The 23,772-nt window shown below is 46.1% G+C and overlaps 1 protein-coding gene across 2 annotated transcripts; it reads left to right on the forward strand.

Moving 5' to 3' along the window:
- The first annotated feature begins 1,685 nt into the window (after nt 1-1,685).
- LOC112080865 (kinesin heavy chain-like) lies at nt 1,686-17,013 on the forward strand. 2 transcript variants are annotated; one of them, XM_070442736.1, is made up of 28 exons: nt 1,686-1,768; nt 2,054-2,127; nt 2,415-2,519; nt 5,532-5,580; nt 5,686-5,741; nt 5,903-5,990; nt 6,602-6,726; nt 7,017-7,121; nt 7,610-7,758; nt 8,069-8,217; nt 8,545-8,729; nt 9,379-9,447; nt 11,082-11,288; nt 11,541-11,687; nt 11,901-12,089; nt 12,523-12,640; nt 12,728-12,789; nt 12,883-13,013; nt 13,151-13,252; nt 13,364-13,424; nt 13,616-13,687; nt 13,810-13,914; nt 15,030-15,246; nt 15,407-15,572; nt 15,684-15,766; nt 15,952-15,979; nt 16,223-16,308; nt 16,428-17,013. In XM_070442736.1, exons 2-27 carry the CDS (start codon nt 2,122-2,124, stop codon nt 16,299-16,301), a joined length of 2,853 nt encoding a protein of 950 aa, XP_070298837.1. In that variant the 5' UTR covers nt 1,686-1,768; nt 2,054-2,121; the 3' UTR covers nt 16,302-16,308; nt 16,428-17,013. The 2 variants fall into 2 exon arrangements, with proteins under 2 accessions (XP_070298837.1, XP_024002561.2); XM_024146793.2 differs by having other exon boundaries at nt 12,883-12,992.
- The last annotated feature ends 6,759 nt before the right edge of the window (nt 17,014-23,772 follow it).

Here is a 23,772-nt window from a genome sequence, read left to right on the forward strand (position 1 = left end):
GATGGAGTCCACTGGGTTCTTGGGGACCTTCAATGCTGCAGACATTTTTTGGTACTCTTCCCCAGATCTGTCCCTCGACACAATTCTGTCTCAGAGCTCTACGGACAATTTCTTCGACCTCATGGCTTGGTTTTTGCTTTGACATGCACTGTTAACTGTGGGACCTTATATAGACAGGTGTGTGCCTTTCCAAATAATGTCAAATCAATTGAATTTACCACAGGTGGACTCAATGGATCAATGGTAACAGGATGCACTGGAGCTCAATTTCGAATAGCATAGCAAATAGTCTGAATACTTATGTAAATAAGCTATTTCTGTATTTGTTTTGTGATAAATTTGCAAAAAAATAAATACTGTTTTGGCATTGTCATTATGGGGCATTGTGTGTAGATTTCTAGGGATTTTTTATATTTTTTATCCAGTTTAGAATAAGGCTGTAAAGTAACAAAACGTGGGGAAGAAATCAAGGGGTCTGAATACTTTCTGAAGGCATTGTACATATAACTAGGCATGAAGTGACAGATAGTAAAGAGTAGCAGCAGCGTATGTGATAAGTTTGTGCAAAAAAGGTCAATGCATATAGTCTGGGTAGCTATTTGGTTAACTATGTAGTTTGTGCAAAAAGGGGCAGTGCAGATTGTCTGGGTAGCTATTTGGTTAACTATGTAGCTAACTATTTAGCAATCTTATGGCTTGGTGGTGGAAGATGTTCAGGGTCCTGTTGGTTCTGCTACCGCTTGCCGTGTGGTAGCAGAGAGAACAGTCTTGGTTAGCTGGAGTCTTTGACAACTTTTAGGGCCTTCCTCTGACACCGCCTGGTATAGAGGTCCTGAATGGCAGGGAGCTCGGCCCCAATGATGTCCTGGTTGCCAAGCAGTTGCCATATCAAGCAGTGATGCAGCCAGTGAAGATGCTCTCAATGGTGCAGCTGTATAACATTTTGAGGATCTGAGGGCCCATGCCAAGTCTTTTCAGCCTTCTGAGGCGGCAGAGGCGTTGTCGTGCCCTCTTCACGATTGTGTTGGTGCGTTTGGCACATGATAGATCCTTAGTGATGTGGACATCGAGGAACTTGATGCTCTTGACCTCCTCCACTACAGGCCGCCGTCGATGTGGATGGGGGGGCGTGCTCGGCCCTCCATTTCCTGTTGTCCACGATCTGCTCCTTTGTCTTGCTGACTTTGAGGGAGAGGTTGTTGTCATGGCACCACACTGCCAGGTCTCTGTCCTCCTCCCTACAGGCTGTTTCATCATCGTCAGTGATCATGCATAGTGACTGTGTAAGCACTGGACAGATTAAACAGTATTACCTACAGTCTATATCCTAGGTCACAGGATTATTTTGCTACAGTTTTGGTTTTTGTCCTTGTTGTGTCTGAGCATATTTTTTCGTCTGTCCCGTTAATTTATTCAGTGATTGACATACATAAATCATCTATCACTATCCATAAACAAGGAACCAAGAACAAACTTGATTGCTTTTCCATGGTTTGTTTGTTTGGGATATATAAATGAAATAGCAATGCTAGTTGGAAAGACAATTGGAGACAAGAAAATGTCCCTCATTATTTTCCACTTCAGTATGTCTATACCATGGTTCATCTTGGTCTGTGTATTCCAAATAATAGCTACAGTATTTGGTTTACAAAACTGACCTAATCTCTTTGTGTCTCCCAGGGACGGTCATACGTGTTCGACCGGGTTTTTCCCACCAACACCACTCAGGAGCAGGTCTACAATACCTGTGCTAAACAGATTGTCAAGGGTAAGGAAAAAATACTGCCAATGGCAGAATGAACATCCACACACAGTCCGTGGAGGTGTATTAGAGAGACAAAAGAGAAGTCAATGTGAGGTTCTGACTCATCAATTGATTAAATCAGTCGGCGACGTCACACGTTAGTAGCCTACTTGCTGCCTTTGTTTCCCATAACTGTGTTCATATTAAAGGTTATTGGTGTCTTTCTTATTTTCAAACCTGAAGGCCTGAAGACATTTTTTCATTTCTGTAATTTCCTCAAATTATCTTGGTTTCCCTCTGTGTATATAGATGTTCTGGGTGGATACAATGGCACTATTTTCGCATATGGACAGACCGCCTCCGGCAAGACTCACACCATGGAGGTACAGTGGGAGTCATTGCAATTATATGCATAATACAGTACTTCTGAAAAAGTGATGATCTCCCATTATGAAATAACTCAATAAATCAGCATAAATTTGGCTCCCGTTTCGTTTCAATCTAAATGTAATACCCCGGATGTTGCTTTGGGGGCATTTGCACCCCATCTAGTACATGGTATTGGAAAAATACTGCTGATAATGATATGAGGATTTTAATATTCATACAATATATAACAGGTATTAACCTCTCCAACTCCAGAGACTGACTGCACAGTATGTCTTTATAGGGGAAGCTGCATGACCCCAATCAGATGGGCATCATCCCCAGGATTGCAGAGGACATCTTCAACCATATCTTTGGCATGGACGAGAACCTGGAGTTCCACATCAAGGTTTGGATTCATCTCCATCTCATCCATATATAGGATGATTCGTTTAAAAAAAAAATCCCTTACACTCTTAGAAAAAAGGGTTCCAAAATGGTTCTTCGGCTGTCCCCATTGAAGCACCATTTTTGGTTGCAGTTAGAACTTCGGCTGTTGCGGTGACCATATTACTATCATACCAGTAAGATTCCACGTGACCATGGTCACGGTAATCTCCTTTTATGTACTCTGGACATTGGTAATACCCAAACTCGCTAACAATCATCAGGTCGCTAAAGGCCTGGTACTCAGGGTTCTATTGTCTCTCTAACCACTCTGACATCAATGCAAATGCAATAAAAAAATGTCCTTAAACACTTATCATCAAAGCAGTATGTGCTTTTGTAACCGATGTGAAATGGCTAGCTAGTTAGCGGTGGTGTGCGCTAATAGCATTTCAATCGGTGACGTCACTCGCTCTGAGACCTGAAGTAGTTGTTCCCCTTGCCCTGCAAGGGCCGTGGCTTTTGTGGCGCGTTGGGTAACGATGCTTCGTGGGTGTCAGTTGTTGATGTGTGCAGAGGGTTCCTGGTTCGAGCCCAGGTTGGGGCGAGGAGAGGGACGGAAGCTATACTGTTACACTTTTAAAACTCACTCCACTGTGATTAATACATTTGAAGAAAGAAGTGGAACACGTGGTCGTTGTAGATGTTGTTTCAAAGCTTAACAACGAAATGGACCGCACTTTGATTAATTCAAAACACCCATACACAATATTAGAGCTTATGCATACGAGCCCAACCTCGGGAAAAAAAGAAGGATTGTGCTATTATACAGTACATAGCCTACCACATATTATGAATGGCAGAAAAACATACACAAAAACTGATTTAAGATTTAAGTCAAAACTGATTTTTTTACATTTTTATTTCACCTTTATTTAACCAGGTAAGCTAGTTGAGAACAAGTTCTCATTTGCAACTGCGACCTGGCCAAGATAAAGCAAAGCAGTGTGACACAGACAACAACACAGAGTTACACATGGAATAACATGGAGTAAACAATAAACAAGCCAATAACACAATAAACAAGTCAATGACACAGTAGAAAAAAAGAAAGTCTATATACAGTGTGTGCAAAAGGCATGAGGAGGTAGGCAATAAATAGGCCATAGGAGCGAATAATTACAATTTAGCAGATTAACACTGGAGTGATAAATGAGCAGATGATGATGTGCAAGTAGAGAGATACTGGTGTGCAAAAGAGCTTGTGATGTCTTTGGTCTAGCCTATACTCCAAAATGTAACAAATTCTGGTAATCGCCTTTGAGTGTGGACTGTATTATTATGCATACTAGATGGACTGGTTACATGATGCCACACTCCAAACTTTCTATCCAGTCTAGGAGAGAATGTAGGCTATAGGCCTAGGCGATGCTGTTGGTTCGTTGATTGTGCAGTGCGGCTTACAGACGTATCCTACAATTATAGTGAATTTGTATTTGATTTTGAATAGCGTAGTAATAGGGTGACACATTAGGCTACCTTTATCGGCAGAATATCTCACCACCGTGCGTTTCCATCTCCTCCCCTCTCTCCTTCATTACTTTCTCAAGCATGCAGAGAGAGGAGCTGTCAACAGTTTAATGAAATATGTTTAGTTGTGAAAACATTTTACTATCGATTTTCCAGGACAGATTTCACTTAGTTTCCCAAATTAATCACTGGGTAGCTGCAGGAACAGGGTTGGAGAGCCCCTGGCATACAGAGTTTGGGCGGAATACCACCTGTCATGCTGAAGTGAAATAACCAGAGTAGCTTACCCGGCACGAGTCAAAAATAAACCTGAGTGAATGTGTGCTCCATTTGCTATTAGAGTGCATACAGATTACGTCTTTTTTCCCCAGGCCCATTTGATAATGGGCCATTCAAAATCGAAACAAATTTGACATATTAGTAAAGACAATATTAAATTGAGAATAGTCCGATGGGTGATAATATGATCACATGATGAGAGAACAGCGTGTGCAGCCTGAGGGAAGGATCAGAGTGCAAGCTTTTTTTGCTTCTTTCTCAAATCATCAATAGCCTGTAGTCGCATCATGCAGCCCATATATGTCTTGATTTCTAAAACATTCTAAGGTTTGCATCATTCACAACTAAAGTTGCCAAATAACTAAACGTATAGGACCTGTTTCAAATGATCGTTTTTACGCTCAACATAGTGACGGCATGTACACTATGTTGAGCGTACATGTTCTTATGTACACTCGCTACGGAATGGGAAAAATAACATTTATATTTTATTCAGCTCAAGTTCAATTATATTCCTCTTACTGTAAAATCATATAATGTAAAATATTGACACAGGACTTATAAGCATATCTTGTCTGCTAAATGAACAAGCCTACAGCCTATGGCACGGCGCATAGCCGGATAACATACAGTAGTATCATATTCTGTCCTTCTGAAGTACATTCTCTTCACATCGTAATGTTTCTTTAGACCTGCCGAAAATAAACAATGGATTTATTTTGATGGTGTACATTCAATTGATTTATTAGACATTTTTAAATGTACATTTTCTAAAGGTCTCTAGGCGTGGAGGCCTGGAGATGCTAAACCTGTTTATGTTCATTAACGGCCAGTTACCATGACACCAGCAGTCTTTTGCAATACAATAACTGGCAGACAAAATGTCATGACCGCCACAGCCCTAGGTAGAACCTTTTTGGATTCCATGTAGAACCCTTTCCATAGTGGGTTCTACATGGACGCCAAAAGGTTCTACCTGGAACCAAAAAGGTTCTAACCGGGAACCAAAAAGGTTCTAACCGGGAACCAAAAAGGATTCTTCAAAAGGGTTCTCCTATGGGGACAGCCGAAGAACCCTTTTAGGTCCTAGATAGTACCTTTTTTTTCTAAGAGTGTATGAGTAATCCTCCATTTGTATACCGCAATGACTTGGTGCTCTTACATGGAGCCACGGTATGGATGACTTGATTGAGGCTATCTTCTCTTTCCCCTTTCCTGTGCTTAGGTTTCATATTTTGAAGTCTATATGGACAAAATTCGGGATCTGCTGGATGGTTTGTGCATAGTTCTTTACTTACCAAGTCCACATCTAATGCCATGACAAAGCCAAATCTTCTTCAAAAATGGTCTGACCTAAAGGTTGTTCCTGTATCTTTTAGTGACCAAGACTAACCTGGCTGTTCATGAGGATAAGAACAAGATCCCATATGTGAAGGTGGGTTTTGACGAGTCCCACTTGTCACCGAATACACCTACATCGGTTCCTAACGGTTCCTAACGTTTTCCAAGAAAAGAGGAGCATGCGTATTCATTATTAACCCTTTATCATCGCACTCGGCTGTCATCCCTCCCTCCTCCCCCCTCCCTGTGATGTAGGGCTGCACCGAGCGCTTTGTGTCCAGCCCTGATGAGGTCATGGATGTCATTGACGAGGGGAAGAACAACCGCCATGTTGCCGTCACCAGTAAGTCTTCAGAATGTTCTCCATTCGTCCGTTCCGTTTCATTCCTACCCCTCTCCTTTTTTAGCAGTGAATCCAGTGCCCCGTCCTTCTGCTAGCAGGAGAGTTGCATGGTTAGTCGAGTGTCTCATGACAGTTGGGTCATGTGGCTCGTTATATGGCTTATATAACAGGACTTCTTCTCACATGTGTTCTGCTTACAAGCAGCATCTCTATTCGAAGGACGTTCACAATTACAATGGTCCAACTGGGTGTCTGCTGGCTGGTGTAATACTCTCACTGTAAAATAGTGATAACACAGGAACGGGCTCAGGTCTGACATTGTTAAGTTGGTGCAATAAGATAGGAACAGATAAGTAACATGAGCCCTTATTCTGGGGACTGTAGGTCGCGTCAGGAGAAGGATTCAGGTATGAGTTCTGTCCTGAAAAAGGTTCGGTCGGGCACATAACGATCATTTGAATCTTATATCAGTGAAATTCACCTTATGCGTCCGGAAAAGCATTCATTAAACAATCCACATGTAAATCAATCCCCGTAAACACTAGATTAGACGTTGTGCATATTGACATGAAGGTGCTCATTCGCCTCCGTGTTGTTCTCCCTCCTCGTAGACATGAATGAGCACAGCTCTCGCAGTCACAGCATCTTCCTGATCAACATCAAGCAGGAGCACGTGGAGACGGAGCAGAAGTTGTGTGGGAAACTCTACCTGGTGGACTTGGCTGGTAGTGAGAAGGTAAGACTTCACATCCTTGTCCGTCTGGTTTATCTAGCTGGGCTGAGGTGAGTGAGACTATGGGTCAGTCTACTCTGCATATGCCATTGTGACAGAGCGGATATCATAAGCACAGTGACACTTCGGTTTTTGACCTTTCCAAAGGTCATTGAGTCACAGTCAGTAATTTAGTCTCTCTCGCTCCTTTGCTCTTTCTCTATTGCTCTCTATCTCTCTCGCTCTCTCTCTTTCTCTTTGCACCTGTCCCGCTGTGTCTATCTCTGCCGCCACTCTCTTTCTCTCTCTCTCAGGTCAGCAAAACGGGCGCTGCGGGTGCCGTTCTTGATGAGGCCAAAAACATCAACAAGTCTCTGTCAGCCCTGGGCAACGTAATCTCTGCACTGGCTGAAGGGACGGTGAGTCCAGGACAGTGAAGCCGTCTACCTTACACACCTGTCACCCTAATGTCGATCCAGCCCCTACACACATCCATCAGTACCAACTCACTGTACAATCATCTCCCTGGTATCCGTACCATAACCCATCTGAAGCCTGGTCAATGCCAACTCACCACACACACCTATCAATGCCAACCTTCTCCTGGCCTTACTCTGCCGTCAACTGAAAAAAAGTGCTATCTGGAACCTAAAAAGGGTTCTTTGGCTGACCCCATAGGAGAACCCTTTGAAGAACCCTTTTTGGTTCCAGTCAGATTCCTTTTGGTTCCAGATAGAACCCTTTTGGGTTCCATGTAGAACCCTTTCCACAGAGGGTGACCTGGGAGACCTGGAACCAAAAAAGGGTTCTCCTATGGGGACAGCCGAAGAACCCTTTAGGAACCCTTTTTTTTCCCGAAGAGTGCACTTACTCACTTCATCCCTTCTTCCTCTGTTTTGTTTGCTAGAAAACCCACGTGCCATACCGTGATAGCAAGATGACCCGTATCCTGCAGGACTCTCTGGGTGGTAACTGTAGGACCACCATGTTCATCTGCTGCTCTCCGTCCAGCTTCAACGACGCTGAGACCAAGTCCACCCTGATGTTTGGACAACGGTAACAAACACTTTGCCCCCATCTTGTCTTCTCCCTGCGTTGACAATGTACCATGTCAGCAGTGTCAGCTGTCAGTTCTGCACAGAAAGGGCCAATGTACCAATATGTCCGTAGTCAAATGATTTTGCATGCAACATTTCCTTAACCTGTATTCATATTCACTTGTTCCAATATGAATATGCCGATATTACTGGTATGATGAGTATAAGCTGTTGAATATGCAGATATTACTGGCGCGACGAATAGAAGCCGTCGAAGCCACCGCTTCAACGTGTCGTTAATGTCATTAACGTCCCCCCCTGCCCTCCAGCGCTAAGACCATCAGGAACACGGCCTCCGTCAATCTGGAGCTGACGGCCGATCAGTGGAAGAGGAAGTACGAGAAGGAGAAGGAGAAGAACAAAACCATGAAGGAAACGGTTCAGAGGCTGGAGGCTGAGCTCAACCGCTGGAGGAACGGTGAGACGTACTGTAATACACGGAACCGGAGAGCATTTATCATGGTTGAGGATTCCTAGTCTACGACTTTGTTTTGTTGTTAATAATGATCGTTTTTTCCCCCCTAAATGTTGATTGAATTTATGCTGTTAATATACTTTAACAAGAACATGCTTGTCATGCATATTCTTGATGTTCCTTGAACTCTGCTTGAGGTTGGGAGCAAAGGGCACACGGTCATTTCATTTCCTGGAAAGAGCTAGACCGATGAGTAGGAAGTCAATTCTCTTAAGAGCTGACGTAGACTGCTGACGCGTCACCTCCTCTCCACTCTTCTTGCTCCTCCAGGGGAGAATGTTCCTGAGACGGAGAGGACCACTGCTGACGTGGTGCGCCTGGAGTCGGCGGAGGAGCGGAGCCCCGTGATGATCCTGGACAACGACACCTCCTCCATCGTGGTGCGCATCTCCGAGGAGGAGCGTCAGAAGTACGAGGAGGAGATCCGCAAGCTCTACAAGCAGCTGGACGACAAGGTCGGGGCCTGTTGAAACACGCCATACACCACGCCATACACACACACACACACATTGAAGGGTATTACATACCCTGAGTGTTACAAAACATTAAGGACACCTGCTCTTTCCATGACATGGACTGACCAGGTAAATCCAGGTGAAAGCAATGATCCCTTATTGATGTCACTTGTTAAATCTGCTTCCATCAGTGTAGATGAGGAGATAGGTTAAAGAATGATTTTTCAGGCTTGAGACAATTGAGACATGGATTGGGTATGTGTGCCATTCAGAGGGTGAATGGGCAAGACAAAAGATTTAAGTGCCTTTCAACAGTGTGTGGTAGTAGGTGCCAGGCGCACCGATTGTGTCAAGAGCTACAACTCTGCTGTGTTTTTCACGCTCAACAGTTTCCCGTTTGTATCAAGAATGGTCCACCACCCAAAGGACATCCAGCCAACTTAACACAACTGTGGGAAGCATTGGAATCAACACGGGCCAGCATCCCTGTGGAACGCTTTCGACACCTTGTAGAGTCCATGCCCGAAAGAAATTGAGGCTGTTCTGAGGGCAAAAGGGGGTACAACTCAATATTAGCAAGGTGTACCTAACGTCCATATTTCCACTAGCAGACCAAGTGACCATAGTGTGTGTGTGCGTGTCTCCACAGGATGATGAGATCAACCTGCAGTGCCAGTTGGTTGAGAAACTGAAGGAGCAGATGCTGGATCAGGATGAGGTGAGGACACACTCCGACACACGCTCGGTTCCCCTCTCTGTATGTATCTCTGTCCAGGCATCTCTCGTTCACGCAACGGTCTCATTAACAAATATGTTAGCTTTTTATTGTGATACAAATCTTGATGATCCTGAATCTATACATGCTGGTATAATACTATCGTAGCATATAGTGCTCTTTGTGTTATGGGCGCTAGGGGGAGTAGTGGTAGAGGCATACAGATGGAAAGAGGTCTCACTTTTGTTTATCTGCCATTATAGCATGGGCAGCGGCATTTAGGCAGTCGTGGGTAGATGGCATACAGCTTATGTCAAAGTGACGTCAAAAGTTGCACGTTCAGCGAAAATGTGGGGATTTTATATTGTATAATTGTATACCAGCCGAAACGGCTACAATTTTCCGCCGGCTTCCAACGGTTTCATTTTTATTGGATGTTACATTTACCCTCCCCACACATGCCCGTAGAAGGGTGGCTGCGTGTTATGTTCGTCACTGTTTTCCCGACCGCCAGTGTGTTGTCCGGTTGCAGTAAAGACGATCAACCTCTCAAAAGGTTATGTTTGTTTCCTGTTAGAGTCGCAGGGTTCGCCACAAAAATGATGGGGGTTTTTCATCTGCGATTTCCTGGCCATCCTCACGTACTGTCGCTCCTACGGTACTACTCTGCTGAGCACCTTTGGCGCTCCGCCCAAGCAAGGCATTTGATTGGTTTGAAGTGTTGCGAAGCGTCACTGATTTACACTGGGTTTTCCACCCCTTTGAGCCATTGATCTCACCAGGCTTCACCAGGCTTTCCGATTAGGGTTCTTAACGAGGCTAACCCTAACTCTAACCCTTTTTCTAACCTTAACCTAATTCTCCTAACCTACCGCCTAAGTTCTCCTAACCTGCTACGAAAAACTCACTTCTGACCGTAGCTGTATAACATCTAGTCAAAACCCATTGAGACTATCTCCATTTTAAAGTAGGACATTTGATTCTTCTTTTGTGTTTGAAAAAAGTGTACAGCTAATATTGGTGATGTACTGCCACCTGCAGCGCTAGAGTCCTGAACCAGCTCTTGTGTGTCATTCGTTTATTGTGACCACTGGATGGCAGTGATATAGCTTAAAGCCATTTACAGACCATAGCACCCAATTTCAAGATGAAGACAATGCTCTGATCATTGGCTGATCTCTCCCAACCCATAGGAATCCCCACCCTGTTGACTACTTTAAAATGGTGGAAGCCCTCAATGGAAGTGTCCATGCTAAAACTTGGGTTATATGCAAGTAGAATCCTTTAATTGTCTTCATTGGTAGAGGTGACATCTTATGGGGATGTACAGTAGGCCTATACAGAAGATGTTGTAGAATTATAACCAAGCAAACAAATAACCTGGAATCCTCTCTATATCTACCCTAAATGTAGTTCATAATCTGATACATTTGGCTGTAGCTACAAGCCATTTCCTACCCTTTCAGTTAGGCAGCAGATCTCTTTCAGTTGAACAGTTGTCATAGCAACAACAGGGGATGACTCATGCCAATTCTAAATCCAGGCCATCTGTGTGTGTCTTGTGTCTGGTTGTACTGTGTAAAATATGAATATTACGAGTTCACGTGATCGTCTCTCTCTCTCTGTGTGTCTTCTAGCTGCTGGCGTCGTCCCGTGGGGATGGGGACAAGGTGCAGGCGGAGCTGGGCCGCCTGCAGGTGGAGAGCAACTGTGCCAAGACAGAGGTGAAGGAGGTGCTGCAGGCACTGGAGGAGCTGGCCATCAACTACGACCAGAAGAGCCTGGAGGTGGAGGAGAAAGGCCTGCAGAACCAGCTGCTGGCCGACCAGTTGGCCCAGAAGATGGTGGGTTCAGCAGGGCATAGAAATACAAGGCATAGAACGGACATAAAGTCTACAATGCCTTTCTATGAAGTGTTGTATGAAGTCTATGTGGTCTTTATGGATTCTTTGCTCTGCTTGGAATTACCAGAGCTCTGCCAACGTGGCGGCATCATTTTGATTAGATTTTTGCACACGGAAATCTGTAGCCTATCTATCTTTTTTTTTTCTGCCCTCGTTCAATCATCTCGTCTCACTCTCCTGTCTGCGGTGCAGGCCAATCTGATGGAGTTGGAGGCGGAGCTATCCCACATGCAGGAAGTGAGTGGTCAGCAAAGGAAGCGCATCGCTGACGTCCTCAACGGCCTGATGAGGGACTTAAGTGAGTTCAGCACCATCGTGGGCAACGGGGAGATCAAGCTGGTGAGTTACTTCCATCTCCTACTGCCCCTCTGGAACCACTGAGATAGAATAGTTAGATAGATGGGCAGAGAGAGAGAGAGGTTTTGTATACAATATGCGCTTCATCTCCCTCCCCCTCATCCCTCCATCTCTCACCCTCCCTGTGAGCCTTTCTTTCAATCCCTCTCTCTCCCATCCTTCTCGAATCTCTCTCTCTCTCTCGCTCTGCTGCAGCCGGTGGAGATCAGCGGGGCGATCGAGGAGGAGTTCACGGTGGCCCGTCTCTACATCAGCAAGATCAAGTCGGAGGTCAAGTCCATGGTGAAGCGCTGCCGCCAGCTGGAGAACCTGCAGCTGGAGTGTCATCGCAAGATGGAGGAGACGGGCCGCGAGCTCTCCTCCTGCCAGCTCCTCATCTCACAGGTCAGCCTGGGCACCTCGGTGTACGCAAACGCAGACATCACAAACAGCTAGAATGACTATACTCTACACAGCATATGTATATAAATACATATGGTATGTTGATACCATGTATACCAGAGGAGGCTGGTGGGATGAGCTATAGGAGGAAGGCTCCTTGTAATGGCTGGAATAGAATCAATGGAACGGTATCAAACATATGGAAACCACACGTTTGCCTCCGTTCCGTTAATTCCATTCCAGCCATTACAATGAGCCCGTCCTCCTACAGCTCCTCCCACCAGCCCCCTCTGATCTATACATAGATGCACTTTACCACCGCACACAATGAACACATTCTTCCGTCATGTCGTTGACAAAATGTGTCTACGTTTTATAAACTGTGTAGATGGGAGTGTATTTGTGCGCTAAGTGACTCTGTGTGGGCTGTTCGCAGCATGAAACGAAGATCCGCTCTCTGACGGAGTACATGCAGAGTGTTGAGCAGAAGAAGAGGATGCTGGAGGAGAGCCACGACTCCCTCAGCGAGGAGCTGGCCAAGCTGCAGGACCCGGGTAACACACCTCCACACACCATCCACCCTCACATCAGCAGGCCCCGGGTGGGAAACCAGATCTTACCGATCTCTCTCTATGTTACAGATAACTCTCTGCTTGAGGAGAAGGATGGAGAGAAGGGTGAGACCGAGGAGGGTAACGTCAAGGTAAACATTGATTCCAATAATGCTAATTATGTCACCTGTTAATGAGCAAAATGAAAGGATTCTGACATTGTTCTTTTCCTTATGGTGGTTCAGAAGGTTCCTCGGCAGCAGGGGGACTCTCACCGTGGTCTCCAACAAAGGCAGATGGCCCGTCTGCGGGATGAGATCAACGAGAAGCAGAGGATCATCGATGACCTCACTGAGTCAGTGTCATCAAGACTACTGTAACCCTCTCAGTTTAAGTGCCGTTGATGAGATAAAAAGAAAATATTCACTTCACTGTAAAAAGCATTCAATTTTTTGTCCCTCTCTCTCTTATTAAACATGATCCTCTCTCTCTCTCTCTCTCTCTCTCTCTCAGTCATAACCAGAAGCTGCAGATTGAGTTGGCTCAGGTGCTTGCCGACTTTGACCGTTTGAAGAGCGTGGACAGCAGCAAGAGCGAGCGGCTGGAGGAACTGTCGTAAGTCTGAACACAGACAAACACACACACACACAACGTGAAGTCACAAAGTTAAGAAATGTATTCTGATTTGGATGTTGCTGATGAAAATGCGTTTTCTCTTCCTGTCAGATTCCTGCATGAACGCCATGAGCAGACCAAGCAGGACCTCAAAGGGCTGGAGGACACCGTCGTGAGTGGCCCTCTCTCTGTCTCGCTCTCAGAACCCTCCTCTCTTCCTCCTTCTCTCCCTCATTGCCCCTTACGTCTCTTTTCTCACCCCGTCTGCCTCTTTCTTCTCTCTCTGCTTCCACCTCTCTTTTCTCCACTTTCTCCCTCTTTTTCCTCCCTTTTGATACTCTTCTTCTCCATCTCTGTTTTCAGGCCCGGGAGCTCCAGACCCTCCACAACCTGCGCAAGCTGTTCGTTCAAGACCTCACGTCGCGGGTTAAAAAAGTGAGCAAGAGATGGCGGAAAGACAGAAGATGCCCCCTATTAATCACTATGCAGGGCACTAAACCCCCCTTTCATCTCTCTCTTTATTTCTCTCTGTTCCAATTATTTTCTTTCTTCCACAGAGTTCCGAAATGGAGCCTGATGACAGTGGGGGGCCTTGCACCCAGAAACAGAAGATTTCCTTTCTTGAGAATAACCTGGACCAACTTACAAAGGTTCACAAACAGGTGAGAGCCTCACAGGATAGTTGTGTCGTCTGACTTGTTTTGATGACGTCAAACCTTACTGGTCACACCAGGAACTTCTCTCCTGCTCCAAGTGTGAACACTCGCCATGATCCTACATCGCAACCGAGCATCGCCCCGTTCCCTTCTCAACCTTTCCCCCCCCTCGCACACTCAGCCCTCTACCCTTGGCTCCTCTTGTCTCTGTCTCGCTTCTATTCCCTTTTCACCTCTTGTTCTTGTGCTTTTTAGTGTGTGTGAGCATGGATGTGTGTGTGTGTATTGGGTTTCTGTTGTTGTTCTTGTTGTTGTGTGTTAAAAGCACACCCGGCAGGTGATGGGAGTGCCACAGACAGGTACAGGCCCTCGCTTCTCCTTCGCTTCCATCTCCCAGCAGGCTTGGCATCCCCTTTTTTTCTGTATATTTTATTTATATGTATATGTCCCTCTGCCTTTGGCACTACGCATAAGGCTTCTAAAAGGGACACACACGGCTCGATGCTTCCTTAACACTCTTTCTTGGCATGCCGTTTTTTTGTCGTTGTACATCGGAGATGTTTGAAACGGAGAGAGATGTTTGAAAGAGAAAAAGAGTGAGCCGCATGTGAATGTGTGTGTTTGTGCGATGCCGTACTCACGGAGACGTTGTCACGTGTTATCTGACAGGTTCTGAGCTGTTTTAGTCTGGCATGAACCCATAGAGGAAAGGTTACACCGTATATTTATCTTTGAATGTTTACATGATTTCATGCTATGGGTTATGAGAGAAGAAACATTTCCATTCAATATACTTCCGTGACACAAGATATTCAGGGGACACAATAATATTGAAAGAAAACGGGCGTGTGTGGCTAAATGTCACTTTTGATGAGTCATAAAACGCATCGTTTTATGTCAAGGTCAGTGTGCAGTCTCCTCTCCTTCCCTGTTGTTCGTACAATCTCCCCTCATCTCTCTCACACTGGCGTCACCCAGTCTCATCCCGCCCTCTCTTACCTTATCCACCCCTGATCAATCAGTATTCCCTGCTATAAATCTCTCTTCCCTTGTGTCACTCTTTTATTTCTTCTCTCTCTCCTCCCTTCCCCCTCTCTCTCTTTCTTTGTGTTTCTCTGTAGCTGGTTCGTGACAATGCAGATCTGCGCTGTGAGCTTCCAAAGCTGGAGAAACGTCTTCGGTCTACTGCTGAGAGAGTTAAGGCCCTGGAGACGGCACTGAGGGACGCCAAGGAGGGCGCCATGATCGACAGGCGTCGTTACCAGCAGGAGGTGGACCGCATCAAAGAAGCCATGAGGACCAAAAACGCTCTGAGGCGCCCCCATGCGGCACAGATCGGTAGCGCACCCACTCCATATATAGTTCTACTGACTGTGATTCTGCGCTATTTATTGGATGGAGAGCTACATAGGCAGTCATTGATAAACGGAATAATACATGAATAATGATTGGAAGAGTGATTGATTGATTGACCCTCAGCATTACTGTCATCCTGCAGCCAAACCAGTGCGACCGAAGCAGCTGCCAGTGTGCTCTCCTACCAACCCGCTCTACACACGTGTCAGTGAGCCGGCCAACACCTACAGTAATGCCCTGTTCCAGAGCTCCATCACAGAACAGACCACCGCACCCATCTCTCAGATCAGCTCCGTCTCGACCAACACGTGAGTCCCGTCTCACGCTCGTATTAAGTTCATTTAGCTTGGAATAGTTGACTTGTATTGGTGTGTTATTAGACTTAGGAGGGACTGTGTCCTGTTGTCTGTGTTGAGCAGAGTGTCCACAGCGCTGGGCTACAGAGCAGTCAACCCCGCAGACATGCTGGAGTCCTACCCACTCAACATAGACAGGGATAACGGTGAGTCCCAGAGCCATACAGTTCACCCAATCACCCACGTCACCAGTTCTGTTTGTTTTTTTCACTGTACATTATATGTTACTCTAGCTAAGAGCTTGTAATTAGGTTATTGATTGTCAGAAAAAAAATGTACAATTGTTTTATACACACTAATGCTCACTCTTCCCTGTTATATTCATGAACAGGAAACACCGTAGACGTCAATGACAACAGGTAAGCATATCGGCGCCTCAAATGTATATTGTACAAGCATTACAATGAGACTAATTGCCACTACTACTAGCTTTTGTTACTCTATTAGTACTACTACCAGAGCTGCTTCTCCCACACTACAGTACTGAATTGTGTGTGTGTGTGTGTGTGTGTGTGTGTGTGTGTGTGTGTGTGTGTGTGTGTGTGTGTGTGGGCAGGTGTGTGTGTGTGTGTGTGTGTGTGTGTGTGTGTGTGTGTGTGTAGGAGTGATGTGCACTGTGGCAGTAAGGTGGACGACCCAGGCAGACTCTACATCGTTCAGCAGGAGACCGCTGCAAGTTAATGACATGGTAACTAGCACGCATTAACTCGCAACAAATGATGTCATCGGTACACATGCCGAAGGATGAATTACTCTTCCCTGTTTGAAACTAGTCTCCTAGCGACCTATTTCCTTTTCTTTCCACAGATGGCCGAACACTGTGTTCAGTACCTCTCCCATATATTTGCATGCCGCCGTCTAGCGTCCCTCCCCCTGCACCCGTACGTGGCCAATGATGCCCCCCTGTAGCCCAAGTCTTACTGTAATAGCTCAGCCCCATGCTCCCAATGGTGACCACCCACTCATACGCTCCTGTGATTAGAACACATAGTAGTGTATACTCCTGTATGGGTATTGACCAGCACTGTGTCTGTGTATGTACTGTCCCACTTTACTCGACAGTGGCATCATAATGCTGACCTAGAGCGTTGTCGTAACCATGCCCTGGCATCTCTCCTATAAGACGTCGTGTCGGCTTACGAACAAAGGATCTCACTCTGCATGTTGCCCAGCTAGCCAATTAGCCAACCTGAATCTGTGCATGTTTCATGACAGCGTTACTCAATTTTTCTATGAACTGGGCTAAACCGCTACAGATGTCATGCAGAGTTTATGATGCTTTTGTATTAGCTGTACGATGTCATTGTCCAGTCAGTACTGAGGCATGTGTAACTCAGCCGTGCTCTATGGCCTTTAGAGTCTAACACAGCCTTAATAATAAATGACAACAGCTGATTTCACATGATCATAACATGCAGTCATGTGTGTACATATAGAAGTATCTTGTGTATTTCCTACCTCTAGCTCTACTGATACACCTTTTGGCGTCATTTCCAAAACTGATTCCAATATGTTGTTATATTAGTAGATTGTAGGCAGTGAAGCGAGCTGTTGTGTTGTCCAGTGAACTCGTTTGTTTATACAAAGACTCCTCTTCATGAAGTAAAGCATGAGGTTATTGATCAGATAGTCTCTATTTTAAAATAGTGGCCCTTCTACCTGCTCCTCAAAAAAATGCATTTTGACAAGCGGTTCTCTCTGTGTTCTGTTATAGGGAACAAAATCACGTCAAACGTTATTCAATGTACCCACAAAACACCATCTGAATGTGTTTTCAAACTTCTCCCAACTGAGCTGCCACCAGAAATGGGTTTGAAAGCATTTCATTTTATAGTAACCGTGGCATGTTAGTAATATCAGCTTTGCTTTACTCTCCAGTGCTCTGCTGTGTTTTCTCAGTCGCAATCCTGATCAGCCAATCGGGACAGAGAAAACCAGCGGTTGCTGGAGCTGTGTTGGTCTTTTGACAGGTATTGCACTGTATAGAATTGGAACACTGACTGTAGTCTGACTGTACAGTGTTGACTTCAGGTCAACACTAACAGACCCTTTGACCCACATGTTGGCCTACTAATATCAACAATATGACTGGAGCCTACAGCATCTCAGGATCTCTGATTGATAACAGTATGTAGTGGGGCCACCTATGTCTTGTCTATTTAACAACAAAATTGCTAAGTGATCGAAGACTCATAACCTCCTCCACTTGGATACATGAAAGACTGAATGATTTCGAACCAGGCTTGCCCCTGATGATTGTTTTGATTCCCGTTTGAGGTCGTTTTTGGATGTAACATGTTTGAGAAATTGTACTACAGTCTATAGTACAATAGTGTGTCACTGTCTGACTTTAGCATATCTAACATATGTGATAATATTGTTCAACTTGTAAGTATAACTGCATATCAGTATGTGATTAAATGAAAGGAAATTAGCCACCTAATATTACTTTATGGAACCATAATGTGTACTGTATGTATTAATTTCTGTAGGCCTATATGCTCGTTATGTGATTCATCGTGCGACATGCATATTTCTGTATATACTCATTAAAATATGTGAATCCTTGTGTTGTAGTTGGCAGAAATAAACCCTTACCGAAAGAAGTTATTAAAGACAATCATGTCCAAAGAACCATTGTGTTGTGAAATGTATTGTGTGAGTGAAGACTGTCCGAATGGTTACTGAGTGAGTCCACAATATGTGCTGGGCATATAGTATGAGTGCACAGTGCATTAGGAAAGTATTCCATATTTTGTTACATTACAGCCTTATTCTGAAATGATTAAATACATTTTTCCCCTCATCAATCTACACACTAAAACATTTTTTTTTTGCAAATGTATTAAAAATAAAAAAACAAATATCTTATTTACATAAGTTTTCAGACCCTTTGCTATGAGACTTGAAATGGAACTCAGGTGCATCCTGTTTCCATTGAGCATCCTTGAGATGTTTCTATAACTTGAATCGACCTGTGGTAAATTCAATTGAATGGACATGATTTGGAAAGGCACACACCTGTCTTTATAAGGTTCCACAGTTGACAGTGCATCACTTTCAGTGAGTTGGTTGAGGACAGCGAATGGGTTGCAAGGCTTGTAAACCCCAGTGTCATATCCAAAATCACTGCAATAAAACACAGAGGTCAATTTTCCACCTCCAGCGCTCATGAAGTGCAGTGGCTCATCCCGAGCTAAATCACAGTGTTAACACATCACAAACCAATGAGAATTTAGAAACTCTATCACAAGCGGCCTATTCCTTTCACCAGGGGACAGGAAATAATACTAAGATCTTGCCATGTATTGTCCACACATTGCTGCTCTCTAAGCTCCTAACCACACAACACCATGTCCATTGATATCATTGATATGTTAGCTGATGCTGAAGTGTGTGAGCCCTTACCTGTGCGGAGCACAGTGCGGTCGCTCGGCTGTGGTTGATGTCCATCTCCATCAGCAGGGAAATGGAGGAGAGGTTGCAGGGGGGAGCGGACATCTTCTTGGTCACCTGCATGTTGTTCATGGTCAGATTACAATGCCATAGTGTCTGCAGCTGGCCCCTAAACAGCTCCCTGAGAGAGACAGAGCACTGAGTTGCTGTATCTGTACCAACTAAGAAGAGAAGGGAGAGCTGAGGCTGAACATTGCAGCATGGTTACATGAATGCAGCAACGTGACGGCTATTTATTGAGTTCACAGTACTAGCGGTTTTACAGTGGGTTTCCCTGTACCTGACTCCGCTCAGGGGTCTGGCCTCTGAAGCAGGCATCACCAGGTGGGTGGTCTGGGCTGGAGGGGGCAGGCGGCGGCGCTGGCGGACAGGGTTTAGCGACCACATCAGCTTGTGCGGCTCGATGGTCCGGAAGTGAAGGGAGTCGCTGGATTAAGGGAACGAGTTTAGCAGGTGCACGTTACAGTCTTGTCTTATCTGAGGAAATTTGGGGAATTTGGTTGATTTCTTTATTTTAAAGGTGCTGGATGGTAAGCAGTTTGTGGCATCGTTTACTAATCTAACCATCTTAATGTCAAAGTATAGCATAAAGTATGGTTGTACAATACAAACAATACACTGTGAAGCCTGCCGAGCCAACCGAGGCAAGGAACCCTCTCGAGACAGCTAAGGCGTGGAAGCCCGACGAGCCAGCTGAGGCACCCCCGGTTCCATCGGCAGCGGCACCCGGACCCGACGTCACCAACAAAAACAAAAAACAAAAACTCCCTGATGCTTCAAATTGTGGTGTCAGCATTCTGTAAGGATGCTTGGAGACGAGAAGCAAGTACAGGGAGTGAACATTTAATTAATAAACAGACATGAAACAGGACATGACAGCTGACACTGGGATGAAACAGAGTAACAGAAAGATATAGGGAAGGCAATTAAAACGTGATGGAGTACAGGTGAGTCCAATGAAGCACTGATGCGCGTAACGGAGGTGACAGGTGTGCGTAATGATGGGCAGCCTGGCGCCCTCGAGCGCCAGGGAGGGGAAGCGGGAGCAGGCGTGACATGATGAAAATAGAGTTGATCTCTTTTAGCATGTCCCCCGGTGACTTGGTGGTGTTATCCCAGAACCCTGCCCAGTCCAGTTTGTCCTCCTCAAGCAGCATACACAGGATGTTCTCTGTCTATTTCCCGTGGAGTTTGGAGGTTATCTTGTTGAAGGAGTCTCTGATGGTTTTCTGAAGGACGATGTAGAGTTTGATGGCGTCGTTGGCCTTGTCTGCCTGTAGGTCCATCCTGTGGAGCTGGCCAGCCATCCCTCCCCCACTCGCCCCAGATTTAACACTGAGGGACATTTCAATGATGTTGAACACAGATAACTGGAAGCCATCCAGGAGGTTGGTGCTCTTCTTCTCCATGGCCTCAAAGATGTCCAATTCATCAGGTGAGGGTTCAGGCTTGATCTCCTCTTCAGACATAGGGGAAGGTGTGTGAGATATCTCCTCTTCGTATGTCTCTTTTTCAACATACACCTCCTCATTGGGCTCATGCTCTGGCACTGGCTCTGGCTCTGGCTCGGCCACAGCCTTGGGTGGGCTCTTGGGTTGATCTGGTTCCACCGCTGGTGCGGCTATCTTTGGCTTCTGCTCCTTCTTGGGCGGAGGGGGCCGTCTGGAATACTTAGGCTTGGATGGGGCTGGGGTGCTCTCTGGCAAATCCATGTACACAAACAACAAGTGTGTGGTTAAAATTGGCAAAAAACACACACAGTGGGGTGAGACAGGGATGCAGCTTAAGCCCCACCATCTTCAACATATATATCAATGAATTGGCGAGGGCACTAGAACAGTCAGCAGCACCCAGCCTCACCCTACTTGAATCTGAAGTAAAATGTCTACGGTTTGATGATGATCTGGTATTCTGTCCCCCCAAGGAGGGCCTACAGCAGCACCTAGATCTTCATCAGACTCTGTCAGACCTGGGCCCTGACAGTAAATCTCAGTAAGACAAAAATAATGCTGTTGTCACGCCCTGGCCTTAGTATTCTTTGTTTTCTTAATTATTTTGGTTAGGTCAGGGTGTGACATGGGGAATGTATGTGGTTTTTTGTAGTGTCTAGGGTGGTTGTAAGGTTTAAGGGGTTTATTAGAGTAGTTGGGTTTATGTTTAGTATAGTAGTCTAGCTGTGTCTATGGTTGAGTGTAGGTATCTAGGAAAGTCTATGGTTGCCTGAATTGGGTCTCAATTAGAGACAGCTGGTTATTGTTGTCTCTGATTGGGAGCCATATTTAAGGCGCGCAACCATAGGCTTTAGCTGGTTGTGGGGAATTGTCTATGTTGAACGGAAGTAGTTTGTGTGTGCACTTGCGTTTGTAGCTTCACGGTCGTTTGTTGGTTTTGTATAGTTTGTATAAGTGTTTTCGTTTCATGTTCATCTTCGTCGTTATAATAAAAGAGAAGATGGCTTATTTTCCACATGCTGCGTTTTGGTCCGTCTCTCCTCCACACATCGTGACAGGAATTCCCCACCAACATCGGCGATCAAGCAGCGTGTGCAACAACAACAGGACCCACCTACACAGGACTATTGGAATTGGGAGGAAATTCTGGACCGCGAAGTACCAGCGAGAATATAACCGCCCAAAGCTGAGCTGGAGGCAGGCAAAGCAGAGAGGCGGAGATATGAGGCAGCAAGAGAAACAAGGCTAGAGCCCGTAAGTCAAACCCAAAAATTTCCTTGGGGGGGGCTCTCGGCTAGTTTAGTTGGGTCAGTCGGGAGACGTGAGCCAACTCCTCCTGCTTACCGTAAGAGAGCCGGTGAGGGCGGATTTGGAGGTGAGTGACGCAGAGACAGTAAAGGAGTTATGGAGAAATTGGAGGAGAGAGTTATGAGGGATGTACTGGGTTTGGTGCATGAGGCACAGGCATTCGTCCGAATGAACGTGTTGGTGAGTTAATGTCACGGGAACAGCTCTCCATACTCGTCCCTGAGGAGCGTGCTAGCCGTCTGGTTAAGACAGTGCCTACAGCACGCACAAAGCCCTCCTGTGCGTCTCCAGAGCTCTGTGCGTCCTGTTACTGCTCCTCGCACTAGCCCTTGTGGTGTGTATTCCCAGCCCAGTACCACCCAGTGCTGACCACACGCACCAGGCTTTCCCGTGCGTCTCCAGAGCCCTGTTCCTCCTCCACGCACTCTCCCTGTGGTGCGTGTCTCCAGCCCAGTGCCTCCAGTCCCCGGCACCCGCACCAAGCCTCCTGTGCGTCTCCAGAGCCCTGTACGCAATGATCCTTCTCCCCGCACTGTATGCCTAAATGTGCGCTGCGCCTCCAGCGGTACCACCGAGCGCTGAACGCCCTCAGTAGTGCTCCCGTCTATGCTGGTCTTTATAAAATCGGCACGCACCGCTACCCCAGATACCTCTCATAGTGCGCCACGGGCGTTTTCGAGGATACTCAGGATAGTACAATTAGACCATGCTGTCTCAGATCTAATTGGACCCAATTCAGGCAACCATAGACTTTCCTATGTGCCCTGTCCCGTGCTAGCCCCTACGCCACTTACTCAGACCTTGACGATTGCGATCAGTGCTTCAGGTCACGACTATACTACATAACCCAGGTCTACCTACCTAAGATTCTTCAAACCGGTACCACCGGCACCTAAGCCTCTAATCGTGTCGTCTCTCAGAGCCTGTCAACGCACTACTTAAACTCCCTTACTTACACTCACCGACTTAACACTACAAAACAACTCTCACGTGCCATCGCTTTCGCCCCTGTCACACCCTGAACCTAACCAAAATAATTAAGAAACAAAGAATACTAAGGCCAGGGCGTGACAACAGCAATATTTTTGTCTTACTGAGATTTACTGTCAGGGCCCAGGTCTGACAGAGTCTGATGAAGATCTAGTGTGCTTGTAGGCCCTCCTTGGGGGACAGAATACCAGATCATCAAAACCGTAGACATTTTACTTCAGATTCAAGGTAGGTGAGGCTGGGTGCTGCTGACTGTTCAGTGCCCTCGCCAATTCATTGATATATATGTTGAGAGGTGGCTTAAGCTGCATCCCTGTCTCACCCCACTGTGTGTGTTTTTTTGCCAATTTAACCACACACTTGTGTTTGTGTACATGGATTTGCCGAGAGCACCCCAGCCCCATCCAAGCCTAAATTCCAGACGGCCCCCTCCGCCCAAGAAGGAGCAGAAGCCAAGATAGCGCACCCAGGCGGGTACCAGCAATCAGGCCTTATTAGTACGCCCTTGAGGTCGCGCAGTGGTGAACCCTCGTTGTTGATGTCCCCGCGATACCATAGCCTGACAGGTTAGAGAGCCGCCATGTCCCTAATGGCTGTTGATGCCCGAGCCAGAGCCTAGAGCCAGTGCCAGAGCATGAGCCCTGAGGGGTGTATTGTTGTGAAAAAGAGATCACCATCCAGCTTGCGAAGAGCGAACCGATACTCGTACCAGCACCACGTTTCTCCCCCTCATGTCTGAGAGAGATAGATCGTAGCCTCAGCTGACCGGCCCATGAGCGATCCTCTCGCATGTATGACATTCGTTAGCCATGGAGGAGAGCAGCACCCAACGGCGCCTCCCTGAACTTGCTCCGCTGTCGTTTGCCAGGCGGCTTCGGCGCACGTGATAATCTGTGCTTTACCCGATCATTCTTGAAGCAATAGCTCTCGCCCTCCTGTTAATAATC

This window comes from Salvelinus sp. IW2-2015, unplaced genomic scaffold (genome assembly GCF_002910315.2).
Source record: "Salvelinus sp. IW2-2015 unplaced genomic scaffold, ASM291031v2 Un_scaffold16540, whole genome shotgun sequence".
NCBI lineage: Eukaryota > Metazoa > Chordata > Actinopteri > Salmoniformes > Salmonidae > Salvelinus > Salvelinus sp. IW2-2015.

What these genes read in the sequence shown, in the direction of transcription:
- LOC112080865 (XM_070442736.1), top strand. An exon ending in CCGCCATGTTGCCGTCACCA is followed by an intron (nt 5,991 to 6,601) that starts GTAAGTCTTCAG and finishes CCCTCCTCGTAG; the next exon opens with ACATGAATGAGCACAGCTCT. An exon ending in ACCAGTTGGCCCAGAAGATG is followed by an intron (nt 11,289 to 11,540) that starts GTGGGTTCAGCA and finishes TCTGCGGTGCAG; the next exon opens with GCCAATCTGATGGAGTTGGA.